Source organism: Poecile atricapillus, chromosome 1, assembly GCF_030490865.1.
Source record: "Poecile atricapillus isolate bPoeAtr1 chromosome 1, bPoeAtr1.hap1, whole genome shotgun sequence".
Taxonomy (NCBI): domain Eukaryota; kingdom Metazoa; phylum Chordata; class Aves; order Passeriformes; family Paridae; genus Poecile; species Poecile atricapillus.
This window is the reverse complement of record NC_081249.1, coordinates 177,033,184-177,049,057: the sequence shown is the minus strand read 5'-3', so window position 1 is coordinate 177,049,057 and position 15,874 is coordinate 177,033,184. Positions and strand designations below refer to the sequence as shown.

The 15,874-nt window shown below is 46.4% G+C and overlaps 1 protein-coding gene across 1 annotated transcript in view; it reads right to left on the bottom strand.

Moving 5' to 3' along the window:
* ARMH4 (armadillo like helical domain containing 4) overlaps positions 1 to 15,874 on the bottom strand; it is a 51,275-nt gene that overhangs the window by 20,891 nt on the left and 14,510 nt on the right. Inside the window, exon 5 of the mRNA XM_058850770.1 lies at positions 10,222 to 10,476. Within this exon, the coding sequence (XP_058706753.1) occupies positions 10,222 to 10,476 (255 nt within the window). The remainder of the gene's footprint in view (positions 1 to 10,221; positions 10,477 to 15,874) is intronic.

Below are 15,874 nucleotides of genomic sequence, written 5' to 3'. Positions count from 1 at the left end.
GTCCTCCTGCAGCCAGGCAGGGGTGATCTGCCACGGTTTGAGACATTGAAGCTGGGCCAAACAACCACTGTGGCTCCTGCTCTGAGCTTGTCAGGATGCAGAGGCTGAGGTCAGACACAAGGAGACAGTGATGCAGCCTTGCTAAGCCCAAAGCACAACAGCTCCCAGTCCCAGAGAATCCCCCTGCAGCCCCAAGGCTGTGGGACCAGAGCATTCACCAGAGCAATGCTGAGTTTTGCCAGCTTTTGTCTGCTCCATTAAGACATGCACCTTAACAAAATGTGCTCCTGGCTGCCTCAGTCTACCAAAAGTTAATTTAACTCCCTGCCTCTCCTGCTCCAGACTGCAATTAAAGAATCACAGGATTATTTAGGTTGGAAAAGTCCATCCAGCTGTACTGGAGCAGGGTTGATTCACCACAGAGTCACTGCAAACTGTGACTTAAGAGGTGAAACAGCACTCACAGGAACATATTCTGGCTATGGGAGAGCAGACATAACCAGAAAGCTCTGCTTCCCTCAGGACACTCACCAGGTCTGACATGGCACTTGGCCCTCTACCCAACACTCCCTAAAACCAAAAAATCAAATGAGGCTGTATTTCACCAGTCCCAACACATACAGAAAATTACAAAAGCCACGAGGAAGTTATTTTCCTGGATATTTGTACTGAACCCCATCTTACCATTTTCCTGAATTTGCTTATGGGTAAAGAATGCCAGGATTGAGCAGGGCAAAGTAACTCCCTCATTCACAGGAAGAAACAGCTTCTGGTGGGACTGGAAGAGCAGACACTGAGATCCCTCCTCAGTCCTAAACCAAAGCACACACCAAAGCCATTGAGGGGTCTTGGAAATCCTCTGCTGGAGTTAGACCTGTCCCAAAGTGTGCAGAAGGAAATGCTGGAATAACTGGCACCCACAGCAGAAGCACAGGACCAAGATGCCACAAGTGCCAGGGGTGGCTTCCTGGGCTGTGTTCCTGACAGGGACTTTGGGGCATTCTCTGGATCACCTCAGCTTGGGCATCCCTAAGCTGCTTTGAGGGTGCAACAGCACATCCAGCTTCAGGGGACAGTGACAGCAGCACAGCATGTGCTAAACAAAACAGGGACAAGAAACAGAAGGCTGAGCAGCCCCTCCTGTAAAACCAGTCCATTCACACACCCGAGTGAGAAAGGCAGCCTGAGCAGTCAGAGGGGAAAGAGGGATTTGGGAAAAACAGCCTCAAAAAGGACTCAGGCTGGAGAACCTCTCAGCCTCACTTCACATTAATAAAGCCTCAAGCACAGATGGTGCTGCTGGTATATTAAAATAAATGATAGGCTATCAGGGAGCAGCCTGGCTGAAACCCTTTATTACAGCCCAGGCTCGGATGAGGCTGTGATTAGAATTACTCAAAAACAAGGGGGGGAAAAAAGAAAAAAGAAAGCAAAAGCCTCCAGTAATTCTCACCATATCGACCCCTGTCTGTGATTGATGTTGATACTCAGCATCTCTGCAAAACAACAACCGCTGGAGGTCTGAGGTAATTATTTTATTTGTCAGACAAAAATCTGAGCAATTTGCTTATTTCCAATATATGTTCCTAACTCACTCTCAGGCAGAGAATAACTTCTACATATTTATGTATAACTATGTTTACAGAGAGAGAGAGAGCATCCTTCCAGGAAATACCTTGAATCTCCTTTGATTCTCAAGGGGTCTTAATCCGAGTGAACACCAGAGGGGAGACAAGTTTAGCATCAGTCATTTCTGGTTTGCACTGTCCAAGTTGAAAATGCATCTACAGTCTCATTAGGAAGGAACATTTTAAAATTACCCTCTGTCTCCCTGCTACTTGTTGCAAAAAGCTCTTTTGCTCCATTTTTCTCTGACCAGCTCTGCCACGGGGCCAACATTTTAACCCCAAAGATCAGCCTCTGACATAAATCCCCAGAAGGACAGAGGCAATTCAAGGCTGATGAACCTCCACAATCCCCTCTCCATTTTCTGAATGCCATGAAAACAGACAGATTTTTGCACTGCAGTATAGATCACTATTAGGAAATAAATGTGATTCCTCCAACGTAAGGACAAGCCTCTTTTTACACAGCAAAGGCCACCCAGACAGGCACACAAAGGAAAAATGAGCAACTCTCACCCAGGGATGGCACAGCCCTGCCTGTGTTCTTCAATCAAGCTAAGTGACTGCCAAAATCCACAGGGAGAGAGGGGCTCCAAACCAGCTCCTGTGTCTAGATGGAGCCAAGTTTTCTGACATGTAGAAACTGAAGGGTGGGAGAAGAGGCAAAGCACACTGAGAAGTGACACGTGTGTACACTGAAACTGCAGGGGTGGGAAAGGACAAGGATTACTGCAGATTAAAGAGAGAGCAAAGACACTTTGATTTACATTCCAGCAGGGCTGACAGGCCAGGGGACAGGCAACTCAAGGCAGCTGACTGCCCAGAAGGATTCCTGCCTCACCGTGCTGGAGGAAGCCAGATGGAGCTTGGGCAGCAGATGCAGCCCAGCCTTCAGAGCACAGAGCAGGCTAATGGACCCTATCCTTGAATCCAGGTAAAAAAATAACCCAAGATAAATTACCTGGAGCAGTAAATGCAAAGTCATGTTCCAAGGCAGACATATCCTAACTTTAAAGGATGTGTCAAACAGATGGATAGAGGCAGACAGCTGGGGAAGGTCAGAAATGCTCAGACACGTGCCTGAGTTTTCCAACTTGGCTTTCTTGGGCTGACGAGCAACTGGAGCTGCAGCAGAAAGGCTTTTGGAAGGAGTCTTCCTGTGCTGGGAAAGTCCAGGAGCCTGGTGCTGCTGCAGCTGCCCTTCTGTGCTGCCCAGCAAGCCAAGGAGGGAGAATTTCATAGAATCATTAACGCTGGAAAAGATGGCAAAGATCATCAAGTCCAACCACTGTTTTCATCACTAAATCATATCCATGTTTTTTGAGCACTTCCAGGGCTGGTGACACAATCATTTCCCTGGGCAACCTGTTTCAGATCTTGAAAGCCCTTTTGGTGAAGGGTTCCCTTTAGTAAACCTTCCCTAATGCTCTGTGTGCACAGACATCACCCAAGACCCCCCCACCTGAGCCGTGCAGGGGAGTCTTCCACAGATGTTTCCACCAGAGAAGCTGCTGAATCCTCCTTGCAGATACTTCAGGGAATATTTGCCTAGCAGGGTAGTGGGGATTAGGGCAGGCAGGATTGGCAGCAGCCCTCAGACCTGGATTCATCCACGTATTCCTGCATCCATTAGAAACTTTCCCCAGTCACTGGGACCTCTCACACCAACCATGTCAGCCATGGTGACCAAAATTCCTTCTCCTCCCACAACCAGGCAGATGATTTGGATGATTGGAGATGATTTCTCCATGCCTCCATGCCAACTCTCTCCAAACTGAAGAAAAAGAAGCAGAAATGCCGTGGATGGACAGGATCTCTTCACTCCTCCCTGCAACTTCAGTTTAATACTTTGTCTGATGGGGTTCCAACCTCTCCATGGGCAGGGAGAGGGAAGGCAGAGCCAAAACTGAGAAAATGCCTCTAAATCCTCCCCTAGCCCCTGGAGGCAGCACTTAAGGGCTGGTAACAAATGGGCTTAGTCTTCCTCTGACACAGGATGCATAAACTTTGTGGAAGGGCTGGTATTTCAAAGTAATGTATCCAAGGATGTTTTAATGCTGCTGTTTCCTGATACACTCCAACAAAAATGTCAGGGTTAAATATCAGCCTGATTATTGTGAGCAACAGTTTTGTGTCACCTGCTTCTGACAGCAGAGCTGGGAATCACCAAGACACCCTCCAATCTTCTGATTTACTCATCAGATCATAGGACTGTTTACTCTGAAAAGCCCCTCAAAGATCAAGACCGACCATTCCCCCAGCACTAACTGTAGTCAGTGCTACTACTAACTACTAGCCACCACTAACCCATGTCCCCAAGTGCCACACCATAAAGCTTTTAAATCCCTCCAGGGGTGGTGACTGAACCACTGCCCTCATCTCTGTTCCCTTCCCTTAGCCATGATCTCTGCTTTGAGAACAAGAACTGAGGTGGCTCCAGCTCATCAGGGGCTCATGCTCTGTGGTTGGAATCTCCTCATCCCAGTTCACGGAGCAGACACACTGTTCCTGTCCTCCCTTTGAAACACACTGGCCTCATTGCAGTCTTGTGCTGGATGGAAAAGGGAAGAGCACAAAAGGTCAGGGCCACAGGGCTCAGACTTGTCCAAGGTTTGTGTCTCCTGGAAGGTCCCACTGACCAAGATCACAGGGCTGAGCAAGGAGCAAGCAGGCTGAAGAAAGAAGGAATGTTAGAGAGACACACTGCCCAAAACACCTTGGAATTAGATGTGATGAGGAGCAAAAGCCATCTCTGATGTGAATTGTCCCCTCTTGGGAGCTGCTCTGCTGTTGTAACAGCAAATGTCACCCTGAGCTGGCAGAGAGGATCACCACTGCTCACAGACAGGATGCAGAATTCCCTCTGACAAGACAAACCTGATTAAATATGAGTCTGCTCCAGGATTAAGATGCAACCATGAACAATCTCTTAGGTAAAAAAGAAGCAATTCCAACGGGAGTGCACATCCCTCACGAGGGACAGAAACCTGAGTTAGGCACAGATTGATGGTGGGAGCTTCACTGCTGCTTGGGAGAGGGAAGGGGAGTTAGCAAGGAACATATGGAACTGTATAAATTACTTGGGCACCCAGAAAGACAGGAAAAATAATCATCTCTGCTCCTGAGACTGCTCATTTCTGTCTGCAGCTGTCTGGAACCCAGGCCTGGCATGGCCAGTGCTTGGTGCCACACAAATACCTATGATGGGGCAGGATTGCTGCAGGCAGCTGCACTTGGAACATGTGGAAAAGGAAAATTTGCTGGTTATGCTCCTCATCCTGGCTCCTGCCAGCCTCTCCCACCTGGGATTCCTATGGACTGTCAGGATGGTGACTCTCTGAGTGATCCTTTGCTTCCACCCCAGGGAGAAATGCAGGTGTGCCCATCCTGCCTCCAGCAGGGAAAGGCAATGCCCAAGCACTGATTCAATTCCCCTCCTTCAAATCCCCACTCTGCCAAAGGCTCCCTGGTGAAACCAGAGGGCTCACAGGGCCCCTCCGTGGTTTTGCTCACCACCTTTAAAACACAGATGAGCCTTTCCAGGGTGATTAAGGAGATAAATGCATTAAAGATTAAAAGGCACTCCAATGTTCCAATGCCACGAGCTGTAAGAGTACTTAAAATAGATCCATTTGGGGCAGCAATTAAAGAACATATTACTAATTTCTGAGTCTCAGCTCCTGCCTTCCTAATGCTGGTTATTTTTGCCCATAAAAGCATTAATCCTATCTTCCTGTAAAAATGACATTTCAAACATTCATCATCTTCCACTACTGTCCTTCTGCTCCTCTGCCTCACCATCATTAACCAGAGGCATCTGTTCTATGGTTTATGCAGTGTAATTTGTGACCACAGATCTGCAATACAACGAGAGCTATTTTCTCTGTAAGTAGCTGCTCAGAGCTGCAAAAATTTTTTATCCATTATAAAAAAAAAAAAAAAACAACCACATTCCAAAAGTGTGTTTATTATGCAAGTACCTTGTCATTACCTGAGAGAGTTATACGACCTTCCATTATGGTAAGAACCAATGTCCTACCCACAAAAATACATGAAACACAGACATGGTTTATGTTTTGGAAACTACATGTTGAGAATTATATTGTCACACTTCATAACTTCTTCCTAAATTGCTGTTTGTTTGGTTTGTTGTTTTTTTTTAATCTCTAAATCCTATCCACAGGGAAGGTCCAAAATCCCCTGTGTACAATTCCTCCATGGGCAGATGGAAATCAAAAACAAATGCTGTGGAACCAGGCAATTCAGGTGACTTCTCACAAGCTAAAACCCTGTATTTTATATATATATATATAATATATATACCCTCTGGTATTGCCTTAAACAGGTGGGTGCAAGAAACACATCAATGGGTCAGCTATGGGCAAAAATGGATTTAGGTTAAAACAGAGAATAAAAAATTGTACCTTGCATACACACAAGCCACCACAGCCAGTAAATTCAGATGTAATATGGAACTGCAGTTTGATGAAGACAAAGGTGAAAAATCATGTTAGCAAACATACAAAAATTACATCAAGTGGACCCCAAATGGAGAAAACACCAACTCCCTACATTTTAAATGCACAAAGCAAACTACTGCATGGCCCAGTGTGGTAAAATGAAAGGCTTGGTAAATTGCCCTAGACCTCCTGCTGTTACCTACTGTGGATAGCAGGAGTTACTCACCCTAGGATGTGGGTGATAGGCAAGCACTAAGGCATCAGGAAATAGCTTGGAAGTCTGAGGCCATTTTCCTCTGGGCTCATTCTTGTTAAATTAAGAATTCTCACAGAACTGGGAGAAGAAGCCACCACCAACAGAAGCAGAGGGGTTTGATCTCCTTGGAGCTGCAGAGCAAAGACCACCTGCTCTAAGATGCATGAGGAGTAACTAAAGGACCATGAACTGTTCACCAGGTTTGAACCCACCTCAACCAGCTGCAGCTCTCCTGGTAACGCAACACAAAAGAGGGAGCAGGGGAAAATCAGGTATTTTTATCTATTTCCTGAAAATCCGAGTTATACACCTGGTCTTTGTGTTCCTCTGACGCTCTCCAGGCGTTCAGTGTTTGCCTACCACACACCACCTACACACAAATCAAAAAACAAGTACAGAGACACCAAAGTCACCTCACAGAGAATGCAGACAGGTCCAAAAGTGCTGCTCTCTCCTTCACTGGCAACCTGTGAAAGAAAAGCACTTGAACTGGACACCAAACCAAACCCAAATCATATTCAGACCTTGCTTCCCCAGAGCTGCAAGCCTCCAGGACAGCTTTTGGAGGGTCAAATTCTATTTTATAAATGCCCAGGTTTTCTCATTTTCTGCTTTACTCTTTGTCTATATATTGCTGGTTAGAGAGCCAGTTGATGGGCTGTAAAACTGTCAGTCTCGTTACTGGTGCTTATAAATGACTTTTGCTCAGCTGGAGTTAATGTAAGACCATCTGACTGCCCAGAACTGACATTTTTAATGATTCTGTTCCTCCAGCGCCTTCTCACTGACCACTACAAAAATCCAAACTGTCTCTTGCTCTGCCAAGCTGTTTTGTGGATCAAATTCCTTGTTCTCCAGGGATTTGCAGCATGTCAGCCATCAGAACAAGCAAACTCAATAATAACTGAGCTGAGAACAGCAATTCCAACACTTCTGGGCTCTTCTGCACTATAGATTTTAGCATTAAATGTCAAAATTCTGAAGGCTAGAGGACAGAAGCATCCCTGGAAGGAAGACACAAGTGCAAAGTATTTTAAGAATGGAAAAATGTCAACTGTAAAAGTTTGGTGCTTGGATGTTGTCCCCTCACTCTGTTCTGTGTTGGGTAGTGTCACCTTCCTTCAGGTCTCACTCTCCAATGCTGTATCCCAGGTGAAATAGAACAACTTCCCCTCCCAAACCCTGCTTAATTTACACAATAAGGGAAATTCTTCACATCTCAGCACTATTTAGGGAAGGAAGAGACACACAGAGCTTTTCTGGGGATGTCCAGCAGTTACAAAGCTGTCCCCAAATTAAAAGAACAGGATTTTCAAAGACAAAAATCACCTAGAGAAAAAAGGTCTCGAAGAAAAATAGCCTGTGTACCCATCCAGCAGATCTAAAGCTTATCAAGTATTTTACAGTGAGTTTGGTCTCTCCAGGTGCTCCAGCAGAACAATGGGAGCAGCTCCTCCAGCTTCCTGACAGGTTTGGGGGATTTCTTGTGTTCTTAACCACCACTTCCTGCTGACACAAGCTGTGTGCTTTTTCCACCTCTCCTGCTCTCCCAAGTACACTCCATAAAGAAGAACACAGGACTAGGAATGGACACAGATGTAGCCTGATGTGTGCCCATCAATCCAGAGCTGGGAACCAGGGCAGAAATCCTCACCTGGCACAAATGAGGAGGGGAAGGGCTACACTCCTGCAGAAGCATCTCCCATTCCTCACTACTCCCAGGAAATCAGCTCTCTCATCCCCTGGATTCAGCTCCTTCCATGGTCTTAGCTTATCAGTGTGAGTTCATGCAAGTCCTTGGTTTTCACAGAATCACAGAATGTCTTGGTTTGGAAGGGATCTTAAAGATCATTTAGCTCCAATCTCCTCATCTATTTCCATTTTCTTTGTGCCTCTAAAACATAAATAATTTCCCTTTCTCTTAGGAGTAGCACACTGCAGATGGGGAAGGAGCAGTGTCACAGAGCCACTGAGGTCATCTAGACAGGCAAAGAATAAATGGCTCTTTACATAAGTGTGTGCCTGCTGGAATCAGAGGGGTGAGTCACAAGCAGAGAGGCTGATCCCACTGCATCCCCTCCTTTTTTTTTTGTCAGCACAGCACTGCACAAAAGTCCCATCCAATTCCTAAAAATGAACTCAGCTCTGCCACAGCCTCATCCTCTCCCTCATGGATGCTTGCACTGACTGCAACAGCCTAAAAACAAAAGACAATCCAAACAACCTGGATCTGGTGACTTCCAGAGAACACCAAAATCCTCGTCTGCCCAGTCCTTCAGGTGCTCAGACCCATCTCTCTGATGCTGACCCAACTCACACTTCACAGGGGCTCCTCCAATGTGCACAGAAGTCAATAAAACATAAGCTGGGGAGAAGAATCCTGCCTTTTACCACATAGTCTGTTTATTGCTTGTCTGAAACTTTTGGAAAGCCGCCCTTTCCAGGCTCTGAGGAACAGCATCTGCTGCTGGTCACTGCTTTCTCACCTGCCTGCTGCAGCAGATATGAAATTCCTACCCTGAGCTGGAAATGCAGCTGTGGCTCCAGTCCAGACCTGCATAAACCCTGAGCTGAGTGTGACACAGAAGCTCCTCTGTAACCCCAAAGGTCATGGCAAACATTGTCCTGTACAACAGCACCACAAACTTCCTTCACCCAGCTTGCCAAAGACAACCAGACACCCTTGTGGACTCGGAATTATTCCTCTCCCACAGCTCCTGTGGGACAGCAGGACATGTGAAACAGGCCTGACACAGCCACCACACAACAATCCTGTGTTTTTCAAGCAGGATTTAGTGTGACAGGGAGGAATCAGTCCTGCTGCAAACTCAATCTCCCCTCAAAGGCCAACCCTCCCACAGAGTTCTGGAAACACAACCTTTGATTCAATTCAGGAAGCCAACATCACTAAAGCAGGCTGGAAACAGCATCACAGAGGAGAACCTCCAGGTTAAATCAGAATTACACAGTCAGGGGAAGTGATGGAAATCACACAGATATATGTAACAGACAACATACAAAAGACTTTGGGTTTTTTTAATTTGATGAGCTTCTCAGAACAGCTAACTCTAACAGTCAGATATAAGGACCTTCTGTCTAGATGTGGTTCAGCTTCCACAAAATCACCTGAAACGTTCCCACTGCATTTGACTGGGCTTGGCTTGGGAACTGGGTATGCTGGGAAATTACTCCAGAGCCTTTTGCCAAGCTGCACAAGTTCCCTTCTAAGATCCCCCTTGTCCCATACCAGTTTTGGCTTGCATCACATGGACTCCACACATATAAGCACTGACTCTTGGGTGAAGTAATTAAACACAGTCATTAAACACAGGGCCTATACAAACAGCAGGAATAAATTGTTTAAAGCTCTATAGAGGCTTTGCAGGTTTGTCTTCACACTGCCAGCACAGGCTCCCCTGGCTGGACCACACACCTCTCAAAAGGTCACAAAAGTGGAACTCAGACAAATGCTGCTGCAGTAACAAACGGGCTGATGAGCAAAAACCCCACTCACTTTGTCCCCACGGGACAAATATCCCTGCACCAACCCATCTTAGGCAAAGGGAACTGAAATTTCCCCAGGAATCTCATCTTAGGAGTCATTTTTTTGTCCATCCCTGGAGCAAGACAACACTAAGCTCTGGGAATGAAGGAGCAGGTTTGGAATATCCATATTCTCCCCAAAATGCCAAGTCAGGTCACACTGCCTGGGACACATCCCAGTGGCACCAGTAACCACTGGTGAACTGGGTTTCCTCATGAATGGACCTGCTTTGTGTTTAGCTTGAGAGCCAACCCATGGCTGGTAGGAGGGACTGTCTCACACAGAGTGAAGAGCAGGAGATGTGAAAGGCAAAGGAAGAAGGGGCTTTTCTCTTACCCAGACCCTGGTTCTGCTGCTCCCACTCAATGGTGTCAGGAACCTGGTAGGATACCCCAGCCAGCTGGGCCACAGGGTTTTCCAGGCCAGCCAGGGGCTCCTGGGAGGTCTCTCCTGGAAGTGTGAAGCCTGGCAGCTCCGTGTCACCCTCCATGCTTTCATCCATCAGGTCAATGTCTTTGTCCTCCTCGTCTTCCTCCTCCTCCTCTTCTTCTTCCTCCTCCTCCTCTTCATCCTCTTCCTCTTCCTCACCCTCTGGCCAGGGAGACAGAAAAGGAACATCAGCAACCATCCCACCAGGCAGAAGGTTCACAGATCCCCCTAGGTGAGCACCAGGCAGTGCAGCTGAACACACTTGTGCTGTTCTCTGACACCAAAAACACCCACAGGGCTTGGTTTGAAGGAGCTCATCACCACTGGGAGCTGCTGGGGGACAAGGAGATGTTGTCTCAGACCCTCAAATTAGTAGGAAATACAGAAATTTTTGGCTTCCTAGCAGCAGGGTGCAAACAAGGATGTGGATGTTTACCAACACATCTGTAACTGCAGAGCTCGCTGCTCAAGCAGTTCCAGCTCAAGTGAGAGCTCCTTCCCTGATTGCATCTCTTGGAGGCAGCTCTAAGTAACCCTTAACTCTTACTGAGGCTTTCCCAGCTCTGGAAAGGGCTTGGCTTTCAAGACCAGCTTGCTCCAAGTCCTATCCCACCTGGCCTTGGGAAGTGTTGGAAAGAAGGCAGCACAGCCAACGCTTCACAGGAGAGGTGATATTTTAATTTGAGGAAATTTCTATTAATTTAGTGCAAGGTCTCCCCACCCATTGAAGGAGGGGGTTGAAACAAGATGATGCTTAAAGTCCCTTTCAATCAAAACCATTCTGTGACTCCATGAATTCTCTGCTACAGCAGAGAGCCATTTATTCCAAAACTGTCTGTAACTGTTAACACATGGAAAAATAAATATTTAAGCTGTATTTCATCACTAGAATCTAAAATGGCAACACAGGAACCACTGTACTGGATCAAACCAAAGGTTTTTTTCTGTCCACATCCTATTTCCAGCCACAACTGGAAAATTTCAGATGCTGAAAGAAGTCTAGAGCAGGGCAAATACAGAGCCAATCTTCCCACATTTTCCCAAGTTACCAAAGTCTCAGGGACATCCTATGCCAGAATTTGCACTGGAGCTATTTAATAGCTACTGATGGAGCCACCCACCAGGGAAAGGTAATATCTGGAACAATGGCATGCTTTGAATTTCTCACAGTTAGTTTTTCAAGGCTAAGAATCAAAACATTATATTTATGCACTTTTATGTAATTTACACCAACTCTGCTCAGCCCTGTAGAAAAATTCCCCGCTGGTGTAGTCAGACTGGGAGAACCCATCACCCTGCATCCAGGCATTAAAAACCAACAATCCAGCCAAATCACCCTTTGTTATCCAAATATCCCTGTAGTTGTACCTCATGCAGGCTGGTGGCAATCCATCCTGGATTAAATGCCCCCCACAGACTGGAATATCATATGAGGTGAGAATAAGAGAAATCAGAGCATGTTATAAACCCACTGATCCACTGTGCTGTGCCATGGCATCTCCTTCCCCTGTAACTCAGGGATTTGCTTCCAAACACTGCACGTTTTCCTCAGCTCAGCAGACAAGACAATCCTGGTCACTGCCTTTCAGTCCTAGCCCTGTGTTCCATACAAATGAGCTGCTGTTGGGATTTAGCTGCATCATGCTGCTAGAGCATGCCTTTTGGTACCTGGAAAGATCATTCCTGCCTCAATGACACCATACAGGGCATCTAATGGAGCTCACAGGGATGCAGTTAGCCCCTTAAATTCCCACTGCATTTTACAGGCAGTTTCTGTATTATAATGTGCCTGTCATTTAGAGCTGAGATCAGAATTTTCTCTGTTAAAATGCATGTTTGCATATAAAACACACAGCTGTGGAGCTGAGAGTGGAGCCTGGAGAGTGCTCACAGGAAACCTGCAAAGAAAAGTTAATGTAGGTCTTTTCCCTCTGCTCAGAGCAAGACAGCTATCAACAATCCCAAAATTTAACAGCAGAGACTCTGAGCAGCCAGAACACCAGAGAAGAGGAACACAAACAGAGCTTTTCCCTAGACTGGGTGGAAAAGCCAGCCAAGAGAGAACAGGCATCGGATTTTTATCTCTGTAAAACTACTCTGGGACAAGGGTTTTAGAAGCTTCTCGTGATTTTTAGCAATCCAAGTGACACACACCTGCCAGATCCAGCTCTGAAGCCACAGATAGCCATCTCCCTGTCTCCAAAGGCTCGAAGGCAGCCAAGCTGAACACCCAAATTGAAAGTGCTGAGACTACTTATCACATCTGATGATCACCAAGCTCCATCCATCACCACGCAGCCACAGCAGAAAGCTGTGAATAATGAGATCCTGGCAGCACAGCCGCTGCAAGGGGGAAGGAAAAGACTCCCAAGCTTCTTTCCTTCTCCTCTCTGGCTCATTCCCACAACTGAAAACAGCTTTTTAAACCCCATCCCAAAATGCCAAGAGCTTGCCTTGCTGCAAGGTGCAGCGCAGAGCACCACTTGGTGGTGACAAGGAGGAATCTGCATTCCAAAAAAATAAACCCCACAAAGTTGTCAAGTGTGGGATTTCAGGAGCAGAGGCACAACAGGCAGCCGTGGGCAGGCTGTGCATAAGGCTTGGCAGTCTCAGAAGGTGGAAAATGGAAGTGAGCAGCACACAGCTGAACCTCAAGCTGGAGGTTTGTGCTTCACACAACAGACTTCTACAAAAGTCATGTTTCCCCGTTTAATTCTCCTCCTTTTGGCCTTCAAAAGACCTCAGCAGCAGATTGAAAGAGAACTATTGGGAAAGACTGAATGCAGCAAGGAGGGAAAGTGTAAAGCCCAGCAGATTCAGAAATAATCCAGAGTTTTATGGGCATTTGCAGCTCAATGTGAGCTATTTTTGTGTATCATGGAATGGTTTAGGTTGGAAAAACCCTGTAGGATTACTGAGTCCATCTGTTAATCCAGTTAAACCACATCCCCAAGTGCCACATTCACACATCTTGGAGATCTCTCCAGGGATGGGGACTGGGCAGCCTGGCACAATGCCTCACCATCCTTTTGTTAAAGAAATATTTCCTGATGTCAAATCTACACAGCCCCTGGTGCAGCTTGAGGCTGTTTTTTCTTGGCCTATCATTTGTTTTTGTAGTTATTAATATATGTTATTGTATCATTGTAGGGGAGGCCCAAGGGAACAAATCTGAGATAAAATAACAAGTTTTAAGCAGAGCTTGTGGGGGATTCCAACTTTATTAGTAGAAACAGGCAGCACTGGGCTTTATCATGGGACTCTGAATGGATGCACAAGTGACACAGATGAGATCCAGAGGTTGGGATTTGCTGTTTCAGGGGGGTAAAAGCACCTTGTTCTTGCTCCAAATGTGAGGTTTTTCACCACAAAACTACACATGATGACATCTGTGGCTTAGGCAGGAGAAATGAAACCACCTCACACCTCCCTTGTGAGGCACTTCCCTGACCCAGCAGGAACCCACAATCTGTGGAATCTGAAGGAATTGGACAACTCCCAGCAGCCAGCAGCTGAAAGCCTCAGACTCAAGTTTTGGGGGTGTGATGGCTTGAAAGAAGCTGTAGCTGAAGCCCCTGGGCTCATAACCTTGCTGAAGGTAAATGGGACTACACCAGGCTTCAGCTGAAGAAAACTTCACTGCAGAATGATGTTTCTACATTTAGATATTTTCCATTAATGTTTGCAAGCACTTGTATTCCTCAGGAGAGCCAGGAAACCATCAGGTTTGTCAGGCTGAACACACAGGAGAAAGATCTTGCTGTGCCCTGAGCAGCGAGAGGCTGGCAGTGGAAGGTGACAGATTCACTCACAGGCACAAAATGAATTCAAAGCACCACCAAAAATAAAAGAAACAACACAAACTAAAAAGGAAAGAAGTTGCAGGGCAAAACCTGGAGCTGTCATTTGCACTGACCTTTCCCTTCCCAGCCTCCCTCACACCAAACTCGGTTCATAAAGATGTCTAAATGATACCAGAGGACTGCTGTGATCCATGACAGTTTGAGCTGTGATTTTTTTTTTTTAATGTGGTGTTCAGTGCTGCAGTCACCCCCATGTGCTAAAAACACCACGTAAATATGTAAATAATGCTGTGGAAATAACAGGATTAGGGATGGGTGGGGTCCATGACTCCCATCTCTTGCCAGAGCAGGAGGGAGAGACATTAAGAAGCCTCTGCCAAGTGTTTTCTCCCACTGAGGTTCACTTTCTGCACTGCTTTTGTGATCACAGCTGACTGTCAAGGCAGGAAGGCCTTTCTAGGACAACTCTTTCATTATTAATGTGTTGCCTTCACGTGCTCAGTCACAATGTCACCATCCAACAGCTCCAAAAGGCTGCCAAGGGCCTCTGAGAGCCTGGAAGGAGAGAGCTGGGTAGGAAGGTGGACAGGCTCTCACCAAGGAGTGCTCCTGGAAAAAGTACTGGGACTTTTGTGGTGGGAGAACACACCCAGGCACAGAAACTCTGCCAAACATCAGGGTAAATCCCCCCTGGGGTGAGTTCTCCTAAGCCAAGCCATCCAAGCTATTTGCAGGAGGCGGTGTTGTCTTAAATGCTGGGCTCTGGAAAAAAAAAATAAATCAATCTCTTGGGAAGTTCCAGCATCTGGGCAATGGCACAGACAGGGAAAGGGACTGCTGGGAGGAATGCACCTCTTGGGTCTGACCCTACCACACAAAGCAGGATAACATTACCCTACCCACAGAAGCTTCAAGAGAAGAGGAATTTACACATCACAGGATCATTAAGGCTAGAAAAGCTCTCAGATCATCAAGTCCAACCATTCCCCCAGCACTGCCAGGGCCACCAGCCCATGTCCCCAAGTGCCACATCCAGGCATCTCTTAAATCCCTCCAGGGCTGATGACTCCAGCCCTGCCCTGGGCAGCCTGTGCCAGTGCCTGACCACCCTTGCAATGATTAAATTTTGCCCTAATACCCAATCTGGTGGAACTTAAGTTCATTTTCTCTTGTCCAAGTTCAAGGATTTCCTGCTAAAACAAAAACAAACTGCATCTACAGCAGCATTCACCTCAAAATTGCTCTCACACTGAGCCAGGCTGGAGTCAGTTTAGCAGGACAAGACTATTTTAAAGGGGAAAAAAATACCCAAAGTGCTGCAGAATACACTGCATGCACTATAACAAGTTTGCTCCCTGGCTTGCTGCAGAACCCTCAGTGTACAGGGGTTGAACCAACCAGTAAAAAAAAATTAAGACAGGAAAAAGGTGAGTTATGAAGCAAGGGCAGTCAAATCAGTTCAGATTTAATGACCATGACCTGTGAGTGGACAGGGCAGAACAAAACAGATAAAGGCAGATAAAAAGTTTACATGTCTTAACAAAATGCTTTCCCCAGGAAAAGGGCTGTGGGTATAGGACTTTTTTTCCAAACCACAAAAAAACCCAAAATAAACAAACCCCAACAAAAAACTAACTAAAAAAACACCAGCAGAGACACTAATTCCATTTTCATTAGGAAAGGCTGTTGGTGTTTTTTTTCCAGAGGCATTCAAGCCCTGTGAGGACTAAGAGGAGCCAAAAGGAACATGACTGAGT